The sequence below is a fragment of the Cavia porcellus genome, unplaced genomic scaffold (assembly GCF_034190915.1).
Source record: "Cavia porcellus strain 051 isolate PalLab524CR breed Dunkin Hartley unplaced genomic scaffold, mCavPor4.1 scaffold_2, whole genome shotgun sequence".
NCBI classification, from domain to species: domain Eukaryota; kingdom Metazoa; phylum Chordata; class Mammalia; order Rodentia; family Caviidae; genus Cavia; species Cavia porcellus.
In genome coordinates, this window is record NW_026947485.1 from 102,416,543 (window position 1) to 102,444,392 (window position 27,850).

At 42.5% G+C, this 27,850-nt stretch overlaps 1 protein-coding gene across 3 annotated transcripts in view; it reads left to right on the forward strand.

Annotated features, from left to right (window-relative positions):
- Positions 1-26,634, forward strand: part of Mgmt (O-6-methylguanine-DNA methyltransferase) — a 283,026-nt gene extending 256,392 nt beyond the window's left edge. The window contains exons 4-6 of one of the 3 annotated variants that reach the window (XM_063244936.1): positions 14,975-15,114; positions 22,236-22,444; positions 24,536-26,634. In XM_063244936.1, the coding sequence (XP_063101006.1) occupies positions 14,975-15,114; positions 22,236-22,436 (341 nt within the window). In that variant the 3' untranslated portion in view covers positions 22,437-22,444; positions 24,536-26,634. Of the gene's footprint in view, positions 1-14,974; positions 15,115-22,235; positions 22,554-23,473; positions 23,703-24,535 lie in introns of those variants that run through there. The other 2 variants (XM_013143204.3, XM_063244937.1) reach the window with 2 other exon arrangements.
- The last annotated feature ends 1,216 nt before the right edge of the window (positions 26,635-27,850 follow it).

Below are 27,850 nucleotides of genomic sequence, written 5' to 3' on the forward strand. Positions count from 1 at the left end.
AAGAGGAGACCACGAAATACTCTCCTCATTTGAAGAAGTATCTGTTGGTCCAGTATTGACCTGAAGAAGGACCTATTTTCTGAAAAGTGGCAGCTCTTCTTAAGAGATCATTTTGGAGGACCACACACGTTCATCTGTGAGAATTCTGTTCCATGGGGAATTGATATCCTCAATGTGTCGTCATACCACGGAGAAGGTCTCTCATCGCTGTTCTTCACGTTTGGCTCTATTTCTTAGAGGTGGCTAGTGGCTGAAATTAAGGTGCCTAAGACCTAACTCTAGTCACCATACTGTTGCCGAGAAAAGCCAATAAATGAGATTGGCTTGTGTATCAAAACCACATCAGCTTTCAGGGTCCTGAGGCCAACCCCCAGACCTGAAAGCATTGGATGTGGGTCAGAGTTCCTGAGCCATTTGGGTGACCACTTGGTCCAGCTGAGGCCCTGGGCTTGAGTTTCTTCATTTGTTGGATAAGAATAGCAGTCCCAGCTTTGCAGAGTAGATGCTGTGACTGAGGGACACATCCATGAGACATCATGCAAGGGTGGCAGTCCAGAGACAGAATGCAGGTTCCCAAAGAGTCAGAACTAGGTTGGAAGTTCCCATGGCCAAACTGGCCACCTCAGTGTCATCATCCTGCTGTACTTCTTCACATCTGAGGGACTGCTGTGAACTCCACATACACCACTATATGACTTAAGAAATATACCTTACTGTTCTCCATAAACTTAGCTCCCTGTGATTCTGGCCCAGTTGGGTGCAGTATACATTAGAATGCAGACTTGTGCTGCCATGTTGGTGGCATTTTGTTGTTTCTGATCCATCTCATGATTTTGAGGGAGATTTACATGTTTTACCACATCTCAACCTGTCCTGTGCCACTTTCTGGAACCTGATTCCCCATACGTACTCCAATCTAACCTCAACTACTTACATTTTAATGCATTTAGTTGACTTTGTTGTAGATGTTCCAAAACAACTGTATGTGATGCATCATTCCTGAACCTTTGAAGTGACCTATAAACTCTTCTTTCTTAGTGTTTTCCCTCTTTGTTTTGGGGTCCTGGAGGTCCTGGTTTATGTAGCAAAATAAGTTCAATTATTTTCACTTAACTAACATTACATCTTATTACCACCATGTTATATACCTAGAGTATACCATGTAATATGCCTCTGTACTATGGCCTTCTCTGTCTGATCAGGAAACACCAGCCAGCCTTCACAGCCATTGTGTCATATGCACAGATAACTGGCAGAGGCCTTGTGTCACTGGACCCCTCATTGTCCTGGCAGAGGTGGTCATCAGAGGCCTTGCATGCAGGACCAGGTCTTCCTGGCTGCTATGGAGAGAGAGCCTGCTATTTACTCCTGCTGTTTACTATGAAGGCTGTACAGCTCAACAGAGACCCTGGCAGGCCATGTCTCCACCTGTATGCAGGAGACTCATCAACTTCTTCTGGCCAGGTTGAAATAAATGTCTAAGTGGTCAGTTCTAGGCCCAGCTTTCTCTCTCAAAAGATGGCGTCATCTACCATGTGCCTTCTACCATCTGTCCACCTTTTATTCGTTCAGTCAGTGTCTGCTCCGGTCACCCACAGTGCTGAATGTTGGGTAGAAACCCATAAGGCAGATATCTTGTCTTCAGTTAGCTGGGTATGCTAGAAGAAGCCTCCATTGTGACTCTTCCGTGAAGGAATCGTGTGTGGGGAAACTTGAAATGATTTTGCAGAATATGTCGCCTGGATTCCATTTTAAGTGGGAAGTGTTGTTCTCAGTGTCTTAAACTTTGGAGAGAAAACTCCCTAAGAGAAAAGTAACTGTAAAATGTGTTTCTCTTCATCTTTTTCTAGAAAAAAATATTTTTAACATAGAATGAAACTGGATTTTTGTGGTGCTCAGTCCTATGAATTTCAGTACATGAATATATTTCTGTCTCCATCACCATAATCAGCATGAAGAGGAAGGCTATTACAAGAACTACTTGTGCTGTGCTATAGTTATGGCTCTTCCCCAATCCCTACTCTGACTCTTGGCTCCCATCAGCTTGTTGTCTCCATCACTAGGAGTTTGTGCTCTTGAAAATATCACCTAAGTGAAATTAGTAGTATTTAACTTTTGAGCCTGGCTTCTTTATCTTGGCTTAATGCCGTTCAGATTTATCCAAGTCGTTGCATGTGTCCATAATTTATTCCTTTTAATTGTCAAGTAATACTTTGCCTCCATTTATCTGAGTTTTTGTGGGGGTTTTCTGAAGGGTTTTTGTTATATTTTGGTTTGGTTTTTTTGTTTGTTTTAATTTTAGCCATTGTAGTACCTATGTAACAGTATCGTGCCATGATTTAAATTTGCATTTTCCTGTTGGCCAGTTGTATTCTCATGTTTTGTGTGTTTCCTAATCTATGTGTATATCCAAGGCAGTGTTAATTCAGGTCTTTTGCATGAGTCTGAATCTCAAATCTCTATTCTGTCCTATCAATCTGACTATATATTCCTAGAAAATAATTACTACAACATAGTAAGTCTTGAGAAATGTCACTATGATCTTATCATTTTTTGTTCGGGTTTTTTTTTTTTATATTTTGTATTTAGTTGGGCATTTTAGATTCTTTGACATTCTTTGACAAAATTTAGAATTAACTAGTCTCTACATACTGTAACCTTCTGGAATTTTTATGGAAAGAGCAATAAACCTCTAGATCAGTTTGTGGAGAATGAAAATCTTTACATGTTGAGACTTGCAGTTCATGAACATGGTATGACTCCCCTTTATTTCAGTACCCTTATTTTTTATCAACATTTTGTAACTATCCACAGATCTTTTATACAGTATTAGATTTACATTTATGTATTTAATTTTGATTTGAGACATTATCAGTGTTACATAGTAACGTAATCATTTCTATGACCTGGTATCAAATGGCCCTGTTAAACTCACTTAGCAGTTCTAAAACCCCGCAGGAGTGGATTCCTGAGACTTGTCCCATAAGTAATCAAGGACAGTTTTATTTCTTCTTTCCAAAATGAATGCCTTTTATCTTTTTCCTTGCTTTATTGCAATGGCTAAGACTTCCTTTGAGGTGCTGAGTAAGAATGATAAGAGTAGATAGCCTTGCCTTGTTCTTAATCTTGAGAGAAAAGCAAAGTTTTTCACAGGTATACTGTCATGTGTAGGTTCTTTATAGATATCTTAATCATACTGAGGAAGTTACTTTCTATTCCTATTTATATTGATTATTGTTAAATGACTTTTTGTGCCTCAATTGGTATTATTATATATTCTCTATCAGGATATTAACTTGATAGATAATGTTCATTTTAATAGACTACTTTAGAACAGTTTTAGATTTACAGAAAAATTGAAAAGTTAGTACAGAGTTACATGATATTCCACACCCATTTTACACATTTATAAATTATGCCATTTTTATTTCTTGTAACATGCTGTGCTACACACTGTGCTCTTTCAGAGAAAGTCACTATGTATAACATACTTACAGAAGAGGAGTTATTTAATCACTTACCTTTACCTGTATATCATGAGTATTTTCTTTGAGTTGTATACTGGGTTTTGTTTCTCAGCTCATTCCACCTTTAACCATTGGGAGTTCTTCGAATTAACTCCTGTGTCCCTAACATCTTCCTGTCGTTGTTTGTTTAGTTTTTTGTTGTTGTTGTTGTTTTGTTTCATTTTGTTTTTGAACATACTCTTATTTTCTGATACCATTAGATCTTTATTCCAGACTCGTCTTGAGTATTTCCTATCCTGGACCTTAGGAAAAAAGACTAATTTCTGATCTTTTTATTATAATAAAAAGATAAGATGGTATCACAAACCAGGTTCTGCTCAGTAGGTGTGGTTTTGCTGTTCATATGTGGTTGATTCTGAGTTTTCTGACCCAGAAGATCACAGAAATAGATTCATGTGCACCAGCTGATGTGTTACATGTATTACGTGTGCTTCTTTATGCCACCATCTGTGTTAATATGAAGCAGAACGTCAGTCCATACTGATATCTGTGACCCATTACCATGCACTTGTCTGTAACTTCCACTCACTTTAAGAAATCTGACTTCCACTTTGTGCTATCCATTATAGCAATACCTCAGTTCACAAACTTAATTCTTTCCATGATTCTGGTTACAGAATTGTAGAATTAAGTTCATGAACCAAGGTAACACTATAATTAATTGTTCAAGTCCAGTATGCATATATAATTCTATCCAAATTTTTAATATATATGAAAAGCAACTTTATCAGCTGGAGTCCAGTGCTTATGCTCAGTTCATTTTCTCTACAGTCTTACAGACTGTACTCATTTCCAGGTTGCCTTTGGAAAAGTCAGCACCCCCACCCACTGCAGTGAGGAAGTTTCATGTTTCTGTGGTATTGGAACACAGACTGTACAGGTGATAATGGATTGCTGTATAAGGGTTGGCACCATACAGTGTTAGCTCTCCCGCCCCAAAACTACTACACACAGTCAGTTGAATGGAAACCCCTATGTATCACGTGTTACATGTGTTTTTGTGACTTGGCAAGTAATAATTACCAATAATAGTATTTCAACTACCTACCCATGTGTGTGCCTGTGAATGCAGGGGTTTGTTATTAAGTAGCCATGCAAGTTTTGTTTTTTAGTTACAATGCTTTGACTTTTTGTGCTCTTTCATAAAATAATTTATTAAGTTTAAAATATAAACATAGCCAGGCATTGTGGCACATGCCTATAATTTCTAACATTCTGGGAGCTGAGGCCAGAGGCTTGCAAGTTCAAGCCCAGACTGGTCAGTTTAGTGACTTAATGAGACCCTGTCTCAAAATAAAAATATAAAACAGCTGAGGGTGTAGCTCAGTGTGAAAGCCCTGAGTTCACGCTCCAATACTGAAAAAAAAAAAAAGTAGAAATAAATTTGCAAAGTAAATTACTTATATTTATTATGTATTTTATATTGCAGCCAAGACAAGTCCTCTTCACTCAGTGTGACTCAGACAAGCCAGAAGTTTGGACACCGGTGGTTAATATAGCTTTGCCTTTCCTAGACTATTAAGATAGTTGAGATTATATACTATGTAGCTTTCTCATGCTTACTTCTACTTAATACAAATTTAAGGTTCCTCTATGTCTTTTTGTGGCTTTGTTTTAATAGTATTTTATTGTATGTACCATAGTTTATTTATCTATTGAAGGGCAACTTTGTTGCTTACATTTTTTTCAAAATATAAATAAAGCTATTACAAACATTCACAGGCAAATTTTTATGAAGACATTCGTTTTCAAATCAATTAAGTAAATGCTTAGGGGGCCAGTTGCTGGATCATCATCTAAGACTGTTAAGCTTTATGAGAAATGACCACACTGTCTCCCAAAGTGACTCATTTCTTTCTACCAGCAATGAAGTAGCATCCCTTTTGCTTTACATCCTTGCTGGCTAGATGTGAGATCTTTTGGATTTTAGTCTTTCTCATAAGTGTATGGTCCTGTGTCATTGTTCTAATGTATGGTGCCCTACAGGAAATATATAACTATTTTTCCCTATGCTTATTTGTCATTTGTATATCTTCTTTGGTAAGGTGTTATTCAGATTAACCCTTTTTGAATTGGGTTGTTCGATTTCTAATTGTTGAATTTTAAGAGTTATTTGCATATTTTGGATATAACTTTGTCAGATATGCATTTTATGAATATTTTCTCTCAGCCTGTGGCTATTCTTTTTATAATCTTAGCATGTTTTGCAGCATAGAAGTTTTTTGTTTTAATCACCTAACTTATCAATTTTTTTTCTTTCATGGATCCTATATCCAGGAACTCTTTCCCCTAAAGCCCAGATCACCTGGATTTCCTCCTCTGTTACCTTCTGAAAATTTTATGATTTATTCTTTAGAATTAGATCTATGACAGATTTTGAGTTCATTTTGTAAAAGATATAAAGCTCATGTCTAGTTTTTAGTTTTGGGGACTTTTGGGGGTTGAGTGTTTCATATATGGTCACTACTTGTTACTGGAAAGACCTTTCTCATTAACTGCCTTTGTTCCTTCTTCAAATGTCTTTGTCAGAGACTATATATATGTGTATCTGTTCCATTACTCTTACCTTGATGACTGTAGCTTCATATGTAAATTCATTTTGAAATATTAAATTAGTCTTGCTTTCCTGTAACAACTGTACTTAATTTTGATATCTCGTTCTTTTTATATATTGCTAGATTTGATTTACCAGTATTTTTTGAAGATTTTTTTTTCTATATTTACAAGAGATATGATATAGTTCATTAATTCTACTTTCTGGTTTGGATCCTTTAATGTATGTTGCGGATTTTTCACTCTTTTTCCATTTTCTAGAAAAGAAATTGGTGTTGAATGGGTGTTTCTTACTTAAGTGTTTACTAGAATCACTAGTGAAATCATCTTGGTCTCAGAGATTTCTTTTTCAGAAAGCTATGAAGTCAGCTTCTCTAACTGTTGTAGGATTATTAAGATTATTGATTTCACTTTGTATATTTCATCTTGACGTTTTCATTTCTTCATTTCCATCACTTGCCCAAAATGCCTCCCCAAAGTCGGCTGGGTGGAGGCCCTCTGTGAGGGGCTTGCTCTGTCCCAGGACTTTACCCTTTTCAGTCTGTGAGTATGTAGTTATCTATGTATGTGACTGATTTACGTCTTCTCTTTATCAAACTCCACACTGCCATACCTTTGCACAGAGACTATCTATACACGTATGTGTCCCCAGTGCTGATTATAGCACCAGGGCTGAGGGCAGAACTCAGTAATTTCCTCCCTAGTGGCCCCGCCTGTGAAGTGGATCATGTAATTTTCACTGATGTGTCTAATAAAGGCAAGAACAAGAAAGATACAAAAAGGTTCCACTACTGACAAAAAACAATTGGACATCCTACTCTGTGAGTTGTTTGCTCCTGATGGTGGGGGTATTAACTTTACTGGTTTAAGAGAAAAGGATTCACATGTAAAACACAAACAAAATCACTCTGAAATAGATTTTAAGATGTAAGAAAAAATCTAAGCTATCAAATCAATACATTTAAGCACATTTAAGAACACAGATAGGAATTTAGGACAACTTCTTGAGAAATGAACCTTTTTTTAAAAGGTTCTCCACAAGTCTCCTCAATTAGGCCTATTCATTTACTTATTTTTACCTGTGAGATGGGTCATCTGTGTGACAGCCTAGATATAGAGTGAAATAAAATGGTTAGAAATGTGGTAGTTTGCAGCTTTTGATTGGGAATATTTGCGCATAAATTTATTCATAGGAATACCTTACTATCCTTGAAGGATAATACATATGGCATCTAATTTGTGCCCAGCCATCAATCTTGCTATAGATTCATCAATTTTATTGATTGTGTCAAAGAACCTATTTTTAGTTTCATGGATTTTACCAGTTTTTCTTTTTTCGATTTCACTGGTTGCTGCTCTTACCTTCTTTTTTGTTGTGTTGTGTTGTGTTGTGTTGTGTTGTATTGTGTTGTGTTTTTGCCCGTTTTTTCATTTAATTTGGAATCTGAGATTATTGAGACTGTTCTTTTATAATATAAGCAATTGGTACTATTAATTTCCCTCTACATAGTTCTTTAGCTGTGTCCCATAAATTTTATTTTTTGCATGAATAGTGATGTTCTCTCTTCATTTTCATTCTACTATATGTGTTTTTAACTTCTTTTCAGACTTCTTTTTGATCCATGAAAATGTCTTATTTCCTGTCTAAATGTGTGGAGACTTTCCTGTTCTCTTTTTGATTCGTTTCTAGTCTAAATCCATCATGATCAGTGAATATAACTTAAATGAATTGATTTACTTTACTTGTGTTAAGCTTTGCTCTATGACTCAAAATATAATACAAGCTGTATCCTAGAGTTGCATATATACCTAAAAAGAATATGTATTCTGTTACAGAGCATATAGGTATCTATTAGATCCAGTTGGATGGTGGCATTTTTCAGTTGTTAACCTTTGCTGATTTTCTCTTCATTAGAAACGTGTTTAAGTGTAATTCTGTATTTGTGTGATTTTCTTTTCAGTTTTATCAAATTTTGCTTCATGGATTTTAAAACTTTGTTGTTAGGCACATAAGTGCTTAGAGTTGGTATGCTATCTTTATGAAACTCCTTTTTATCGCTGGGAATTACCTTTGCTCTTAAGTCTATTTTATATATTAGCTGTTTTTACATTAGTGTTAGCCTAGTATATCTCTTTTTGTTGTTTTACATTTAGCCTACCTATGGCTATTAATTGAACTAGATTTCTTTTATTCAAGTATTCATTTTTTAATCTATACCGACAGCCCTTATCTTTTCATTGGTGTACCCAAAACTTCTATATTTACTACAGTAATTATTACATTTGGGGTTTTTTTAAACTTTTTTATTAGTAAATTGGCATGCATATTGATTGTATCATCATAGGGAATTTGTACCTGTACATAATACATCTTAATTATTTTTCCCCATTCATCTCCTCTGTCGTCAACCCAAGTTTAAATGTAACATTGTTTACCTTATGTAAGAAAAGCCAGAGGGGAATAGTGGAGGATAGATATTAGGGAGAACATGTTCAAATGGGAAGGAGAATAAGGGAGAAGAAGAGAAGGAAGGGAAAAGGAAAAAAGAGAATGGAAGGAAAAAATAGAAACAAAACTTTTGTAAATGGGGAGGCAAAGAAGAGTGTATTTGCATGTAGATCTAGCATTTTATTGTGTTCTATTTCTTCCCCTTATTCCTCTGAGTCTCCCTTCCTCCTCTTTTTTTTTTTTAGGGGGGAGGGAGAATCAAACTCAGAACTTCAGGCTTGCCAGGCAGATGCTGTGCCACTGAGCTGTACCTCTGGCCCCTTCCTTCCTCTTCTTGTACTATTTTAGTATTGCTTTACTATTTCATTTTCATTTTTCTATTTTTTTTCACTACATCTCTGTCTCTGTCTCTGTCTCTCTCTCTCTCTCTCTCTCTCTCTATATATATATATATATATATATATATATATGTAGTTTTACAGTATATTACACACATACATATATGTATATATAGTTTTCCACAGTTGCCATAGGAATTGCGGCACTTATTTTCACAGTCAAATCTCCTTTGTGAAGTGCTTCTGTTAGCCATTGTGAGGCTGCTGACAGAATATTACCACAACTATTTTTTTTTAAATCAGATGTCTTTCTATTGGCCCCATTCCTGAAAGATTTTCCATGTGGTATATAGAATTCTGAATTGCAGTTCTCGTCTTCCAGTACATCAGAAGTGCCATTCTGCTTTTGTTATGGTTTGGATCTGACATGACTCCCAAAGCCTTATGTTTTTAGAAAATGGCTGTCTTGCTCTTAGGAGGTAGAGTCTGGTTAGAAGAGGTAGATACTGTAGGCATTACCTGGCAGAGTAATCTCCCTTTCCAGCTCTTCCCTCCACTCTGCTTTCTGGGTTCCATGATGTAAGTAATTTTTCCTCTGCCATGCCTTCCTGTCTTGGAGCCAGCTGACTGTGGACTGAAACTTCTACAAACTGTGAGCCAAAACAAACTGCTTCTCCTTTAATTTGTGAGTTTCAGGAATTGTGTCCCAGGGACAAGGAAAGAAACTAAGACAACTTTCCTCTACCCTTGGTTGCTGATGGGATCCCATCACCCTTCAGGTAGCTACCCTTACAGTGTACAGTGATACACGGTTTTTCTGTAGTGACTTTTTAAAACTTTTTCATTCTTTAGCATTCAGCAGTTTGATCATATTGTTTCTTGCTCTGGACTTCTTTGGGTAGGTCTTATTTGTAGTTTACTGTGTTTCTTTCATCTGTAGTTATGTATCTTTTGCCGAGGTTGGGAATGTTAGCTATCTTTTCTTAAAATTTCTCTACACTATACTTTTTCTTCACCTATTAGAAATTCAATGACATAAGTATTGGATCTTTTAACTCCATTCCATACATATCCAAGATTCTTCCTGGTCTTTTGTTTATTTTAAATATAATTTTTTCTTTGTTCAGATTGAGAAGTTTCTCTTCATTTGTCTATAGCTCATTAACTATTATCTTTGGCATCTTCATTCTGAAACTGATCTAGTGAAGAGCAATTTGTATTTTGGGTTATTGTTCAGTACTAAACTTTCCACTTGATTATTCTGTAGACTTCCTGTTTCTTTACTGAAACTTATGTCTTTTTATTTGTCACAAGATATTTCTTATTTTGGAAAGCATTTTTTTTAGTACAGGGTCTCATTAAGTTGCTCAGGCTGCCCTTGAACTTACATCTCAGCTTCCTGCATCATTGAAATTATAATATAGGCATTCACCGCCTTACCTGACTGCTTTTTACTACATTTTTATGACATATCCTTTAAAGTTTCTGTCAGATGAATCCAGCTCAGCTTTGGCATGTACTAATTATCTTTTCCCAAGCAAGTTGAGAGTTTGATAATTATTTACATACTTAGTAATTTTGAATTGTAGCCCAACTTTATGAAACTGAATCTTGCATAAATCCTACAGGTAATATTGATATTTTTATTTCAAGAGTCAGTCAACCTGGTTAGCGTTAGTTTTATGAGTTCCAACTGCTCTTCTTTGAATTATGGTTTCTGTATCCATTCCATTTGTAGCCCCAATTCTAATCTGTCTCAGCATATACTGTTCAGCACCTGGTCTGAATTTGGCAGTGCCTAAGCCTTACATTAGTTCAAGGATCAGGACCACATATGTACAGCTAGGCAGGTGGGCAGCTCACCTGGACAGTTGCATCTAGGATTGTATAAATAACTTTCTGGTATGAAAAAAAGTCCTTTGTAGTCTCCATGGTACTTTCTAGTTCTTAGGGCTCCCTTTTTCAATCGCCTGAACACAAAACTGGGACTTTGTTCACTCCACTTTGATACTTACTACCAGTAACTGTGTTCCTGTCTGAGGCCCAAAAAGCAGAAAAGCAAAGTTTCCCCCCCTGGAACCACACCTTCTTCCATCAGAAAAGGCCCATCTCTTCTTCTGTGATATAAGCTCCTGTAGCCACATGCTCCTCCAACAGGACTACGGAATAGCTCAAGGGGTCTAAGGTATCATTGTTCAGAAGGGAACAACAGTGTTTCCCATGCTCCCTGAAAACCAAGGACATCCTGTCTTCCACCAGGTGTTAGAGCCCTGGAGTGCCCCTGTCAGAGCTCAGCCTATGGTAAATCCTGGCTGGGGATAACAGGAAAAGCAGTAAACCATTCATGATTTGGGTGCTGTTTCATTCCAGTATCTTATTCCCCAGTCTTCCCGTTTCTATTGACTTTTCACAGCCCTCACAAGAGCTGCTGTCTGCACTCTGCCACATCCCATGAAGGCGTTTTGAAGAAGGGACCAGGTTCAATGTCCACTGCCCTGAATCAGAAGCCCTGCTTACCTCCATTGTAGTGTTTCAGCTTTCTTTTAGAGCTAATTTTGGTTACTCCTAATGATCAGGCAGCATGAGGTCAAATAGCTTTGACTTGTGCCATGGTTAGCAGCTCCAGGAGAGCCCCACGCAGGCCACCTGTTGCTGTTGTGGGAAGAATCTGCAAGGATGGAAGCTCTACACTTTGTGGCCAGCCACACCCACAGCACATCATAGCCATTGAGATGTTGCTGGGCAGAGTCCTGCAGACATCATAAGTCTGCCTGAGTATGTTCCCTCGCTGAAGTTTGACCAAGGCAAAGCTCAAAGGACAGGGCTGCTGAATCGCAGCTCTCCTTGGGAAGCTGCACCCCTCTGCAAAGAAACTTTGATGGTGGAGAGCAGGAAGAGTCTTTGGCAAGCACTTGGAAATGCAGTGCTCCATCTCACAAGGAAGGCATGCACAGTGGTTGAGTCTGAGTCCTGATGTCAGAGGGAACTGGCTTGTAGGCCAGTCCTGCCACTGACAGTATGCTTCATGCCCAGCCATATGCACTGGAGGCCCAGGACATGCCGTTGAGGGAGCTCTTATAATGATGTTCATAGCAGCCAGGACGAGGAAGAGACTCATCTGAGATCAGCAGGGCAAAATCAGGCTGCTCCCTGACTGATTCCTCCTGCGGTGCCCCTAACATGTGCCATCAGCCTTTTCAGAGCCAGTCTCACTATGTCATCCTGGTACACAAGTGAAGACTGCCTGCCCTCCTCAGGGCCCTGTTCACCCACTCCATCATGTGCTGAGAACCTACTATCCATAGCACAGCACAGTTTACCCTACGCCAGCATTTCCTGCCTTATCACTGAGGGCATACAATCTAAGTAAAGAATGTAGAAGTCTTTTTCAGTTGGGTGGTTATAGTGGATGCGTTAAAGTAGCCAGTCAAACCATAGTGAAAGCAGGCATGGCCTTCAGAAGTAAACTTGATACACAGGGAAGCCACCAGCAGAGTTTATGTTGACTCCAGCCATTCCAGCACAGCCCAGGTAACTGGGACCCCAGAACAGACTGAAGAAAGGGTACATCCAGGAGGAACCCAGGAGGAAAGCCATGAAAAAAAGGAGTACCAGCATGAGGAATGTAGAAGCCACTTTCCACAGCATAGAGTCGTCGGCCCTCTCCTGGGGACACTCATCCTAGAGAAGGATGGCATGTTAGCGCTTTCCTTTTGGACCACCAAACTGACTGAGCTGGTTACTGAGGACTTATGTCATGGTTTCAACCTCCAGAAATTGTATTCTACACATTAACATGTTTTGGATTTTACTGTCATATTTTTCTACATTTTAGAAAAATGCTTATCCCTAGGAATTGTGAGTCCTTTCCTTGCAAGTAGGGACAGTAAAAGCTACCTGACTGTAGACAGGTTAGGGTCAAAGTATTGTATTTGAGAGCTGCTTGAACTAAAAAAGCATTTGAGTCCTACAGGATGATAGGGAGTTTTCAGGTGTGTTTGTATATGAATGTGCTTAGTTGTGAAATATCACATCTTTTAAGCTATATCGCCCAATATATGGTCTAGTGCATATCATTTAAGAAACAATTTTCTGTGATAAAACAACAGTAAAGTTGAACATGTTTGGAAATCTCTGGTGCATATATCCAGACATATAATCATCCCGTTATGTAGGACTTTTCCAAGGGAAGAGAAAGGTGCTCCCTGAGTTAGTAGTCATTTATCAAAGAAGCGCTCAAAGCCAAAGCATGGTGAATGGCACTAGGAGGTACCATTATCTCTCAGAACCACTTTCTGTTCCAGCTGGGTTACCCACCTCATTTTATTCCAACTGATTTACTGAATCTCAGGCCCTTCTCCCAGAGCACTGTGGCTACATCTCTCTCCCAGGGTCAAAGCGCAGAAGACAAACCATCACTCTGTGCTCTGCCAGCTCAGGGCAGAGATCAGCCTTCACCTCTTTGAGCTTGTAGGGCTGCTTCTACTGTTTGTTTTTTCTAAAGATGAGGCCCCTGAAATCACTTTCTGCAAGTGACACCAGACTACCTTTCTCTCTGCCTGCTCTTTTCTTTTTTTTTAAGTTAGGCATAACAACAGTAACAATAATAACGATTAACAGTGTGATTTCAAGCCCCTTTCTGAAGAAAGACAGTAAACAGAGTCTGTTTGCCTAAGGAAACCCTCCCAGCAATCAGCCTCTCACAACTGCATGTGCTAATGAACCCAAAGCTGTTAATGCGGTTTCTTCAGTTAAATTGATTCATGAATTTTGAAGAGAACATTATCTAATGAATTTTCTTTGAATAGAAAGCAATTAAAAGGACAAATCAGTCTGATTAACCCCAAAGTCACCCTCCTGCCACAAATGGTGTACAGTTTGAAATTATATCACAAAAAACTAGAGCACATTTGCTATCTTTCTGCCCTCTACTAATCCATGTAAATTAATGAACAACAAAGTTAATTTCTTTGATGACCCTTTTCTAGTATCACCTGGATTATGCTGATGTTTAATTTGCTTAATGTTATAATAAAGACTAAACAGATTTTTTTCGCAGTGAAGTGATTATCGTGCCCTTCAGTTAAGAAGTGATTTTTGTTATTTAACATACATGTAAGGGTGTGTTTCCTTTAAGAACCAAATCACACTTTGCCAGCTTGGCACCAAGTGTAATGAATGCTCTCACAGACACACTCCAAACGTGGTTCCTGCCCACAGAGTCCTCCCCTTTGTTGTCACCATTCAGAAACTCCTGTCCCCAGAGTATTTTGAGCTACCGGGATGGAGGATGTGTCTCTGTCTCCAGTGCTCCCTCTGGAAAGACGATAGGTATCGGTTCAGACTGGCCACCATAGTGTGCCTGGGTTTCTGCCCTGCACTCTTCATACCCAGGAAACATTTCCAAAACCCAGAGGTGGCTGGAGGGACAATGGCTGCATGTTCTCCTTATGGTTCCTGTAGCAGGAAGCAGGGCACATGTGATGTGAAGCGACCAATTAAAATGGGAAAGTTATTTTATTTGCACAGCCCTACTCATTAACAATGCCTGTAACAAGGGTCACCACCTACCTCCGCACATAGGAGGGCATTTGGCGTTCAGAGGAGCGACTGAGGACTGGCTTGCCCACTGCTAGGTGTACACAGCTAACGTAGTACTTCAGCCGTGTTTCTGCTACTTCTGCCTTCTGTGTCCCAGCTGAAGTTGGAAATTAACCAGCAGTCCAAAAAACTTCCAAACAGTAGGTAGACAGGGACTTCTCTGCTTATTAATTGAGCTGTTTTTGAGTGCATACGTGCTCTCCTTCCAGAAGAGTGTCACATAAAAGTCCTGCATAGAACGTGGAAGAGTGGAAGGAATTTACAGATCTGAAAGCAGAGAGGTGGAGGCCTTCTGAGGGGCCTGGCTGCTTTGTGCCTGCCTCCTCCTTTCCATTTCTCCTTGCCTGTGACACAGTGACAGGGCACTGTGTGGAGGCTGTGTTTTAATTGAATGTAACACCTCTATTTGTGTTGTTGCATTTTCTGCTCCGGGACTGGCAGCTATTTATATCAGAGCTGTTGGAGCCGTTTGTCCAAATAACATCATTCTGTATTCTTCCTTTCAGATTCATTCACCAGACAGGTGTTATGGAAGCTGCTGAAGGTTGTGAAATTCGGAGAAATGGTTTCTTACCAGCAATTAGCAGCCCTGGCAGGCAACCCCAAAGCAGCTCGCGCAGTGGGAGGAGCAATGAGAAACAATCCCGTAAGTTCTGGAAACACAGGCGTCAGACTGGCCGAGGTCAAGTGAGCACTTGGGGGTGAAGTGTCATTTGATTAAACATGTTTCAGAGACAACCTGTGTAGCTGTGGTGGGGAGGAGAGGAGACATCTGTGATACCGCCCATTGTGGCCCAGCTACTGGAGCCCCTGATAATGGCAGTGAGCAGTGAGAAGAAAGGATAGAGCCTAGAGAAGAGGACAGGAAGGAAGTTCCATTCATTTGTCTGCTCCTTCAGGCATTCACTGCACAGCAGAGCATGTTGGTTGTCTGTGGTGTGAGCAGCTTTCTTCCAGGTGCCATGACAGGCCCACCCACCTGGCTTCCTCCTTCTAGAAGGCCCTCCCTAAAATGGTGCAACCTCATCTCTCTAAGGGCTACATTGTCAGTGAGGCCCAGTATTTCCTGGGTCTCAAGCGCATGAACATAGGAAGTGTAAGACCCTGCAATGTGAACAATATGCTGTATTTATGGCATGTCTTACCAGGATACCCCTTTGTGGGCATCCTGTCCTTCCAAGAGTCTGTGGGCAGATCTTACTGAGTACCCACAGAAAGGCCTGACCTTGGTCTCTGAGAAAAGGACAGGCCACAGGGGGTAGGGGCTGTGTGCCCAGCAGTGGTGTCAGCCGAGTAGGGACCTTGGGTACTCAATTGTGACCCACACCATCTTGTGTGAGCATAGATGTCACCTGCAGCATGTGATGTGGGCCAGGCTAGGGCTCCACAGCTGTATGCCCTGTGGGTAAGCAGCAAAGGCCCCCATACAACTCACGGGGACAGTCTGCCCCACCCTGAGAGGCCCCTGGAATGTTACTGCTCAGTACCCCCGTGCCTGGTGAGGGTGTGCTATCAAGTTAGTAACGGTTTCTCCCTAAAGCTATGCGAGTCTGTAATATGATAGAAGAATGCCATCTTATCAGGGAGAGCAAATGTGATCATTGTATCAGGGGATAGGAAATTACTAAATCAGATAGACCCTACTTTTTAAAAAATTGCTGTGGCTTTGCTGTATATTTTTTTAAAACTATTTTCATCCCTGCTCACAAGGGAGAGCAGGCGTTTTCACACTACAGCCGGCTGCTCCTGCCAGGCGCTGCGGCAGCCTGAGGGCAGAGCCCTCTGGTTTCTAGGAGATGGCAATTACATAGTCTTTTGCTCAAGACTGCATTGTTATTCTTGAAGAAGCAGCTTCTGTGAGTTTGTGGTGGATCATGTTGTCTCAGTGTACACCCTCCTCAGGGGGAAGTTGTCTGCCTTGTTGAAATACACCATATTGTCTGGAGCCAGACACAACGTGGACCACACACCATACTCACTCCCTAGCTCCTGTCCAGCATTTTGGTAATGATATCCAGTAGCATACTAGTGTTTCCTTTTGCACCTGTTGTATGCTAATCACAGGATATTCACTACCAGTGAATTTTTACAGTGTCTGTTGGATGCTTCCAAGTCTATTTCTGAAGATGGTTTTTAACTTTTCTCACCAAAACTTGATATCCATCTTCCCTTTGAAAGGCCACCATCCTGTCTCAGGTCATAACTCAAGTCTGAGGCATTTAGTTTTGCTACAGAGGAGGCAGCCCAAATGCTTCTCCTCATGCCTGTGGGGTGGAGTTGGTCTTTTTCTTCACTGAGATTTGGGTCTCTCCAAAGGTAAAGGTGGAGAAGGTGCTCCTCTAATCATTCCTGCACCAGCAAACAGCATACATATACAATTTCATGTGGCCAGTCTAAAAATGAAGCCATTTTACTTGGTCCATGGATCCCTGTGTGTGCACGTGAAGGTGGGAGATGTCCTATCAGCAGCACCAATACGTCTTCTTCCTCGGTCTATGCAGCTTGCTGCTTCTGCTATAAAACAAGCTCCACTGACTGACAGACACAAGTTAGTAACCCCACACACACCTGCTCTTTGTGACACCAGAAGCTTCTATTCACTCTGCAATGTGAATGCCCTCACTGGTTAGTGACCTGCTCATGGCAATATTTGGGAACATTTATTTTTCTGCAAACCAGTGTGATTCTTTCTCCTGCTATTAATCTCTATGATAGTGTCTAAGTGTCTACAGCCTAAGTCACCTAAATTTGTAAAAAAAAAAAAAAAAGAATCTCACAAGGTTTAAAACTGTTAATGCGTAATGTGTACATATAGACATTCCAGTTGTGTGCTAAAGCCAAGAATAGACATGACAACAGAATCAGAAGGAAGTTTCTGCAAACAGCTGTCTCCCTCTCTCAGGATCTTTATCCTTCTTGTGTTAAGGGCATCCTGGGTGCTGGTAAGCCTCTTCTGTGGCCTTTCTGTGGGCTTTGACTCATGCAGGGACCTTCGGCTTCTGCAGAAAATTGCTGTAGTACCTGGAGCTGCCATACATGCATACAAGATGTGCCAAAATACTCAAGATAACCTGCAGCTGTACATTTTACATGTATCTCAGGATGATGGCTCCCCGCCAAGATCCCCTGAAAACCTTGAGTGGGATAGAAAAGCCAGATAGTGACCCAGGGATTCAAGGGGGAAAAGGCCCTGGCTCACAACAGGCCATGCCTGGTGTCCCTGCCCTTGGAGGTATCTCCCAGCAGTGCTGTAAGCATCACCCTGCTCCAATGATGGCAACTTGAGAGGTGCTAACAAAAAACACCTCTGATATGGAGGATGAGCAGATCAGTTGCGCGTGTAAGAGAGTGAGTGTGAAAAAATGGATTCAGAATGTTACGAATACCATAAGCAATGTGCTGTACTAAGTCCTTAGGTGCTAGAATGAAATGACCACATCCTTTTCCTGTCTCAGCATTGGTTGTGGGTATAGGTTTGTCCCCCTCTTTCCCAGAGTAGGGAAGGGGTTTTGTGATGTGGGAGTCTCTATCATCCTAGAACTTCCTTTTCTTCCAACTTTCCAAGCAGGACTCACCAGTCCCACGGGGTGATCAAGCAACCTTCTGGAAGGTTTACCCCACCCAGCACGAGAGGCTGGTCAGTGTCCTATTGTATCAAATTGAAAACTCCTCACACCCCCCTCCCCACAACGCCCCTTCTACTTCATCCTTAGACAGAATTTGCTAAATGCAGTTCAGAGTCGATCAATACATGCATGGAGAGTTTCCCACCTTTTTCTAAACAAACACATTCCTGAGGAGTTAGTTTATTCTCAGATTGCCATGAGCGTTGATGACCCCCCAGTCTTGTTCTGCCAGTCACCCAGATGGCTGTTGATAAAGATTTAGCATCATGTTCTAAGTGTCAGGGTTGTCAGTGGAGCTGAACCATTTGACCAGAAGAAAAAAACGCACAGGGAGCTATTGATTACAACTTCTCGGTGTCACTTGTTCACCAGGATTTAGGTATTGATGAGGCTGCGAGTGAAAACAAGCTTTTTCCCTTGTGGGCTCTGCCCAGAAGAACAAAGGCGAAGTTGGAAAAAATATTCAGCCAGTTCCAGAATCAGAGGGATTCCGTTATTGATTGAAAGGGCCCTTCATGTTATTTTTGTTGGAGACAAATCTATGGGTTTGGAAGTTTTATAGCATTTGAGAGAGGGTCTGCGTAAGTGATGGATTCGTGTACTAGATGAATTAGATTTCACAGCATGAAGATTTCAATGCAGCTGTGATATTATGAGCTCCTTGGTTATTGATAAAAATTACATTTTATGCAGCACAGGCTTTAAAGAAGAGGGCATAGAGGGTAAGGATCCTTTGAAAATGTCCTTAGGGTCCCAATAAATTGTAGTGGCTTCATTGTTCTAATAGTCAGAAACCTACCACCAAAACTGAAACAGAAACATTGGCCCTGTTTCTGTGGTTCAAAAAATGCGTATTACTAAGTGACCTGTTCCCATCACTGCAGATATTAACTGAAGACTGGCCATAGCTGTTTTGGTCATTGTCATTATTTGCCATCAGTTCAATCTTTATATTGATACACAGAGTGGGGAGAGAGACTTCTTTTATAATTTCATAGTATGTTAACAGAGAAGGGAGAAAAATCAAAACTTAGCTATAAAATCTACTATTAGATAGAAAGATAGAACTTGCACCTAAGTGTTTGTAAGCTAGATTAAATTAAATGACTGCCTCTTTACCAATCAAAACTACAAATTAGGTACTATCTAGTACTGTCCTCACAGAAATTGTTAATGTGACTATTATGTTTAATAAAAGCCACCAAATAGCCAGACATGGTGGCGCATGCCTGTAATCTTAGCACTCTGGGAAACTGAAGCAAGAGGATGGCAAGTTCAAGCCCAACTTGGGCAGCTTAGTGACCTGGCACAACCCTGACTGAAAATATGAAAGACTGAGGCCATAGTTTAGAACAGAGGCTCTGAGTTCAATCTGCAGTAACAGTGACAAAAAAAACCACCCATCAGAGTAGCTACTCCATTTTAATGTTTTCTGTTGCTCCTTCCAAGGGTTAGAGGCTATCAGAGGTCTGTGGCAGGGTCCACTTTTGAGCCTCTTCAGCTCCACATGGACAGTCAGTCTCCTTTTGTTCCCCCCACCCATCATGCTGACAGTCCCTGTAGCTTTCTTAAACTACATCTGGGTATGGCACCATAGTAACCCAAACTTGTAGTCAAACCGGGACTAGCTTTGTGGGGTAAGGGAAGCAAAACTCCTGCCTCCCGAGCCCCATTACCTGCCAACATGGGTCACCAGTCCACGAAGTCCCACCACCACCACATCAGTCCCACTTCAAGGAAAGACAGTACACATGTAGAATGTCAGGATGACAGTGGACAACTTCAGACCCTGCCAGACCCTTTTTTTTTTTTTTTTTTTTTTGCCTCCTGATAGTCATATGACGTTGGGTGGCTTTGTGTTCAATACAAGGACTGAGATGATCCAAAACCTCCTGGACATGTGTAGCTGAACATACAAAGGGAAAGGGAGATGCCTGGCAGGTACAGTGTGGTGGGTGAGGGCACAGTGATGACCACAGAGCTGCCTTGCCTGCAGAGAGTCTTCAGTGATGCAAGGTAGCAGTTACACCCCAGGAAGCAGAGGGCTCTAAGACACAGAGCTCAGAGATTTGGGGTGCAGCATCCCTCAGAAACTCAGCTGGCCAGCGCTGGTCACTTTGTTTACCTTGGGAAACAGATAAAGACAAGGAGTGCCTGGCTGATGGAAATCCCTCTGAACTTCGAGATGAGACGGCGAACAGTGACTGTCAGAATGGTATCCAGCAGGAGTCTGGAGAATCTTCACCCTTGGGGTGCTGTGGGAGTGGCTGTGTTTTTTGTTGGGCAGGCACCTGGAACAGGCTAGCCACCTGGACAGCTCCTGTGGCAGTGAGGCTGAGTCCTCCTCATCTCTGGACCTGGCACCGTTCTTGTAGTTGTACTCAGCGGCAGTTTACCTTCCCCACAGAGCAGCTTTCATAACACAGTGCTGCAGCATGTTACCACACATGTCCCAGGGCTGAGTGGCTGAGGACCTGGGTCCTTTCTTCCAGTCACAGAGCCATATATGGCTGAAGTTTGTTTCCCTGGGGACTTTCACTCAAACCTTTTTGTTAGGAACACAGGACCTTGCTGAGATCCCACTACACAGCTCTCCTAGGAAATGAGTCCAGGACCATTCTTCTTAGGAGCTACTTTTTGGGATCCTTAGGCAGAAATGACTGCTGAGCCTCCTGGAATCCCCTACAGTGTATAGGTGGGATGTTATTCTTGGTGACCCATGTGTGTGGCCATCCATGGCATGCTGATCATGCTCTGAACTTTCTACTGCCACCTGGGGAGACATGGGCAGCCAGAGGTGACTCCACTCACTGTGGATCCAGGGGGCCATTGATCCCACCCCCCCTTTTCTACCTATGCTGTAAACCAAGCAAGAAACAAAGAACAGATGCCTAGACGTTCACTTTATAAGGACAAATGTAAGATTGCAGCAAATGGCATGGCCATGGTGTCTTCACAGTAATTTCCACCAGAATCAGACTTCCATTACTGGCCCCGCTGGCTGGGCTCAACCATGAAACCCACCAGTCAAAATACCTTGTGGCAGCAAGGAAACAGGTCATCTGTAGGAACTGAGAGTGACAAGATACTTAGCTTCCTGAGCTCTCATCCCTCCTGCCTATGGGCAAGGACAGTTGAAGCCAGTGTTGTATCTCCATATGGTAACAAGGAAGGGCCTCAGCAGCTTCCCCAACCTCCACAGACCATGGGCATGGGCTGTGGCATATTCTCTGCCTCTGCATATCTCTCCCCACCCCTGGCTCTCTCTGTCTCTCTTTCTCTATTTTTCTCTGTCTGTCTCTTTCTTTCTCTCTCTGAAGTGTAAAAGCCTCCTCCCCGAAACATTTGCGTGGTGAATCCACAGCACCCTGGGTGAGAGCTCTGTCTGGGGGTCTTGTTAGGATTGGATGATTCTAGCCCACCAGCCCTGACCCAGCATGGGCTAGCCATGGGAGCCTCCAAGGAGAAGGGATAGAAGCTGGAGCCACTCAGGCACCTCTAAAATTTCCCAAAGATGAGGGAAAAGGAAGATGTCCCATACCAGTGCAGAGTAAACAGCCTTTGGCCAGCTATTCCTGTGATCGGCTGAGGGGGTAACTATTTAGGATTTGACAAAGCGCCATCTACAGTATATATACTGAGGGCATGGCTGTGTTCCAGTACAACCATATTTATGAAACCAGAGTGAGGGTGCATGAGGCTTGTGGCAGCAGGTGGCTAACCAAATACCATCATCACCCCACATAGCCAAGGACTTTCTGAGAAGGTTACATCCCATCCTGATCTTAGAAATTTATTTTGTAACTTCTATAGGTGTATATAATAAAATACTCATCCAATGAAGGTAAGTTTTCTCCTCTCAAAACTTGGAGTAAAGGAGATTTTCTGGATGAGGTCCCACATCTTACACCAGAGGGTATGTGTACCTACAGTCTGTGCAGGGCTCCCAGCTCAAGGGTTCTGTGGGGGTTGAGGTGGGGGTGTTGACACAGAACTGGCATCAGTGCTTGATGCCAGCAGCCTGCCTGGCATGAGCCTTTCCTGGTAAGTACTAGACCAGCTTTGCTCAGGACCTTGCTCTTGACTCTGACCTGACTAGCCCAGGGCCAAATTGATGATAGTGGTGGCCTCTGTTTTTCAGGTCCCCATCCTCATCCCATGCCACAGAGTAATCTGCAGCGATGGAACCATGGGCAACTACACCGGAGGACGGGCTGTGAAAGAGTGGCTTCTGGCCCATGAAGGCAATAGGGCAGAGAAGCTAACCTGCAAGGATCTGGGTCTGGCTGGAACCACACCCAGGGCAGCCAGTGGCACCACCAGCTCTCAACTTTCTGGCTGAAATTGAGGGTTTGTATTCAAAGTAAACATTTGAGTGACACATAAACATAATCCCGCATTGGAAGCAGGTTGTGTGGTGGCACCACTGTATTAAAAGAGCCAGATGTGTCCTGGGGGACATGGTGTGTCTGCCCTTTCTTGTTTCTACATTATACAGCAGAATGAGTTCAGATGACCAGCCATTGTGCCTGTCATTGGTTCCCTTCTTTAATGTGGTTATTGTTCCATTTTTAATGTCCATTAAAATGGTGAGAGTAAAGAGAGCCTTAGGCCCCTCCTTGGGAAGAGGGAAGCATCTGGCACCCACAGGCAACAGCTGGCTGCCCCAGACTGTCCACACTGAACAGCTGACCCCACCCCAGCAGGGTCCCCAAGTGGCCCTTCCTTCCTTCCTGGCCATTTTTCCTGCTGAGAAGATGACTCATACTCAGCTCTGAGCACTCCAAGCTCAAGTCTTACTGAAGGAAAGGGGACAAGCCAGGGAAGTAGGAGCTCTGTGGAGGTGTCCAGCTCAGTTCATTCCAGCTACCAGATCAGCTGATGCAAAATGCATCCACATACAGTCAGGATCAATTGAATGAAAAATAATTCTTTTCCAAAAAGATTTGGAAAGACAAATAGCTCCTGGGACTCGGGTTTGGCTAAACTGACACCTTTCTAGGTGCTCAGATCTCACCTCCAGATTCTGGTGTCTCTTACTGTCCTTGGTTTAGCATGCTCTGAGAAGCAGGGAAGACACAACCCACTTGCAGAGGCCTCAAGGATCTGGGGCCTGTTCAGACTGAAGTAGACCTGGAAGTGCAAGGTCACATATAGAAGCAGGTTAGCCCATGCCTCCAATAGTATTGGGGTCTGTTTACAAATCTGCCACCTGACACTACCTGACACTCTATGACTTTGTCGTCCTTTTAGCTTTGAAGTTAACTGTGTCCAAAAGACTTGTAGCTCTGAGTATGGATGAATAAAACAGAGCATATGATATATGGAGAAAATAAGCTGCACCCAACTGTGCTGCACAAAGCTATGTTTTTATCACAGCTTCTCTGTGCCAGTGTGAACCGCAGCAGGGAAGCTCAAGTGGTTTGCACATGTCACCGGAAACCTGGATGGAAATACAACCTGATAACGGCCTGATTTGGATGTGGCTGGTACTGCACCCAAGAAAATAAGCTGCAGGCCTTTCTCCCTCGCTTATACTTTACTGTGTCCTTGTGTTACAAACTACTTCTGGATGTGTTTCCTTGAACATAAAATGACATGACCAGTACCACTTGTCTTCTGCACCTGGTCATTTCAATTGTGAAAGAGGGTGAGTCTCACAGATGACAGGTCATGCAGACATCTGGTTTCTCAGGGTAGTGTCCTGGGCTGCTGTACCATGAGTTGTGAACACTAACACACTCCCATTGGCCTCATTGAAGAGTTTTTGCTCATTTTTTGACCTTAGAGGGGCCCATCTCTGTATGACATGGCCAGGTAAATGCATGGGAAGGGCCAGAGTGCCCCCTGCATCAGGGACCATTCATGGGTTGTGTAATGCAGATGTCTCCCAGCACCTGAGAGTCACCAGGAATCATTGCCTGCTGCCTCTTTCTTCTGCCTGATCAGAAAGTTCTGATTCTCCAGGCACAGCTCCAGGCCCTGCAGCTCCTGCCTATTCATTCTGTGTGCATGTGTTCCAACAGAGGGCACTGTGGCTGCAGTGTGCCGGGAGAGACCCCCGCAGCGCGCTGCTGTAGGATGAGTTTGAGTGTGGGCAGCAGGTTGGAACCCACTCCAGGACAGAATTCCACGTTGCCTCCCTCACACACACGTGGGTGACGGGTGTGCGTACTGTCCACAGACCACCTTCCTGGACTGGGAGCTCCTGGGTGCCCTACACAACAGGAGTCTTTTGTGTGAACTCCAAGGTTTTAAGGGTCAGCCTCTGAGAAAGCAGTCATCAAGGGCTGAGCCCCCAGCCTAGGTCAGCCACATGTGGCCAGAGCACCTACCTTATCAAAGCCACCAAGGCTTTGTGCAGCCTGGAATTGTGCATAGGGCTATTTGGGCTGTGCCCTTGGAGCAGTACAAAAAGTATCTCTGTTCTCATCTCTTAAGGTTTCATTGGCCCTGTCACAACAGGCTCGACAGATGCCCCGAGGTGGCCGCTGACAGAGGCAGCAGGTCTCGCACCACCGTAGCTATGTACTGCTCCGAGGCCAAGCTCTGCAGAGGCTGACATGAAACATGAAACACCAGCACGGGTCGCCTAGAGCCGCTCTGGCTTGAGGTTGCAGTGCTGCTTGTGAAAGCAAAGAGGAAAAGGAAAGGCATAAAGACACAAAAATATTTTCCAAATAAAAGAAATGTTGAAACAAGGAAACTGTTCTCTGGCCTTGGCCCAGGGTGCCCCTGACCTGCCAGTCTGCCAGTCCAGCGCTGCGGTGCTTTGAATGCTGACACAAAGACCTGTACAGCATGACAACCACTGCCGCGCCTATCAGCCATGCTCTCGCCACTTTCAGAGACCAAGGTAATGAAAGACTCAGAAACAATATTTGTTCTTGGGGAACCACACTTTAATGGAGCAGATGCCCCTGACCAGGCAGGAGGCTGCTTTGCAGAGGAAGGAGGGGATGTTTCTCTCACAGCCTCTTCCCACGAGGGACACTAGGTGGGTAAACTTCACCCACTTCCCTGTGCTCTGTGGCACATGAGGTGATGAAATGAAAGAGCTTAGGTCCTTACACCCAAAGAAGAAAACATAATTGTGCGAGTGTGGTTATAATAGTGTTGGCTGGTGCCCAATCAGGAACTCTGAAGGGCTTTTATGAGAGAGTTTGCAGAACTACAGGGGTGGTTGTTTTTTGCAATTCCAAAACCAACAGTTGTAGGCAGTAGATTTTTTGGAGGAAGCAGTGGCTCACCTTCTTGGTAAATTAATTGGAATTTTAACTCTGACACTTCCTGCATAGCAGACAACTTCCTAAACAACCCTCCCTGGTTCTCATATGCTGTAAGGACTTAAGCTCTTGCATTTCATCACCTCATATGCTGGATGTCTAAAATATCTGGGTGACTCAAGTTTTTCCAGTATCAATCTTTTTCAGATTAAAAAGACACAGAAAAGAAAAACAAAAAAAGCAATACAGACAGACAAACAACAATAAACCAAACACAATAATAGTATAGGTTCACAAAACAGGATGGAAGGAATTTGAAAATGGTTGTAATATTGTATATTGTTACCTTCAAGAGGGTTGCTTAGATTAGCAGATACAGACATGTAGAACTGATCTAAACATATGAATATTAACTGTTCTTTTCCAATAATTAATATAATTAGTAGTATAGTCAGTTTAGCTATCATATATATATGAGATACACACACACACACACACATTTATGTCTTTTTCCCTTTCTCTTCCTTTTTTTCTCCTTTCCCTTATTCTAATCACTTTTTCCAGTATCAGTCTTTCTTCCATAGCTCTCTACTCCTGCCTGATTGTTGCAAATTCCATCTGAAGGAGCCAAACACATTCAACATAGATATGTTCGTATGAAAACCATCTAACTTCATTTCTTAGATCATTCGTGCATACCAGTGTGATCTTGAACTTATTTTCTATAAAAGTATGGGGTAAGAACAAAGCCCTGTACACAGATTGCTTAGAACCCTCCTTGGTATATGACTGCTGGAAGCCCCAAGTGATTAGGGACAATCTCAAGGGGGCTGTGCAGCAGGATTTCTGCAGCCAGGAAAACCCCCATAGGTTCTGTTGGAACCCCAGATCTGTCTCCCATCTTGTCCACTTTGTCTGTGGGTTCATGGGCAGGTGTTGCCAACTTGGATCTCACTACTATCAGAATGGGCAGGAAGTCACAGCTGAATCCACATAAAAGTTGTTCATTTCCCTCTGGAACTTGCCAAAACTCTTAGTGCCATTTGGGTTCAAACAGCACATAGGACTCTGGAACAATAGACAAATCGGCTTAATGTGAGCCACATTTAGGAGAGTTTCTTTTACTCTAAAGATTTTCCCAGAAGTCCATTTGGGAAACTAAACCCCTTGCCTTGAGTTTCCTATCACTGGGACAAGTTTGGATTTCCATATATCTTGTTTGTGTGTATTTCCTTGCTGATGTGTGGCAGTGGGGTTGCAGAGGGCACTTGATGGCCCTCATGTGGCAGATTAAATTTATTTAGCCTCCCTCCAGCCATCTGGGTTTTTCTTTCTTATTCATGAGAGAGCTTGATTAAAAGTTTGAATTTGAGAAGGTGAAGTTCATGTCCACTCTGTTTATCAGTTTGAAAGACACAGATATGCACAGGACTCTGCAGAAGGCTACTGCCAGGCAGCACCTGTCTGTCTGTGTGTCTGTCCAGCCATCTATCTGTCTGCATGAAACAAGGGGAGGTATTACTCAAAAGCCAGGGCCCCAGCCTAGAGAAACTGCAGGTCCCAACTTGTCTCCAGGTGACTGAGGCCGGCTGGCTGGAGTCTTCAGGACCCAGTGGCTCCAGCTGCTGACAGATGGAGAACGTCTGGCCTCCATCACCCACGGCAGCTCCAACAAGGATCTGTAGTGGGGGCAGGGACCAGGAGTGGATGAGAAAGTAGGAAGTGGATGCTGGGCAGTGAGGTGCAAATTGACAGCAGAGCCTGGCCTGACAGCACCTCTGATTGATGAAAGGACACTGTTAACAAGCCTTTAAAGTTTCTCATTAATGTTTTTCTCGTTGAAAAAAGTCACAAGAAAAATTTTCACATGGACAGTAATTAAGATTGATCCTGTACAGTATGGTACCAATGTTGTTGGCAGCCTTAAAGAAAAATTTTTAAAGGGCTGTCCTATTAAATACTCATTTCAGGCTACCATTGTTGGGATTATTGGAAGTCCCTACCACGTGGGGGACATGGTAAGTGAGGCACATTTTGTAGACCAAGGTGCTTGGCCTCATAGGGAGCCTGTTTTGACTGTGACCTGAGGATGCAGAACAGTGCTTCCAGATTTTCATTGTCAAGCTCTCTAATGCAGTAGGGTGGAGAAAGAGCAAGACAGCATCTAAAGAGAGACTGGAATTATTTTGCCAGCTCTGAGTTAGTCCCGTGAAGTGCATCTGAGGCAGGTCTGTTTAGTATGTGTGCTTCTCACTTCTTACCAAAGAAACAGGTGCCCTGGGTCACGGGGCAGAAGGGGCATGAAAGGGCCAGATAGGCTGGGGAGCGTTGCTGTTTCTTTCCTTGTGTCTAAGTGGGACTCAGGTCATCCCCAGTACATACACAACACCCCACACACAGCCAGTCTTCCCATTTCAGTTTGGATCCTGAAAACAAACAATATGTGTTTCTCCAGATTGATTTGTTAAGAAAAACCCAGCAGGAGAAAATATTAGGGTTCAACCATTAAGTAATGTGTGATATTGTAAAA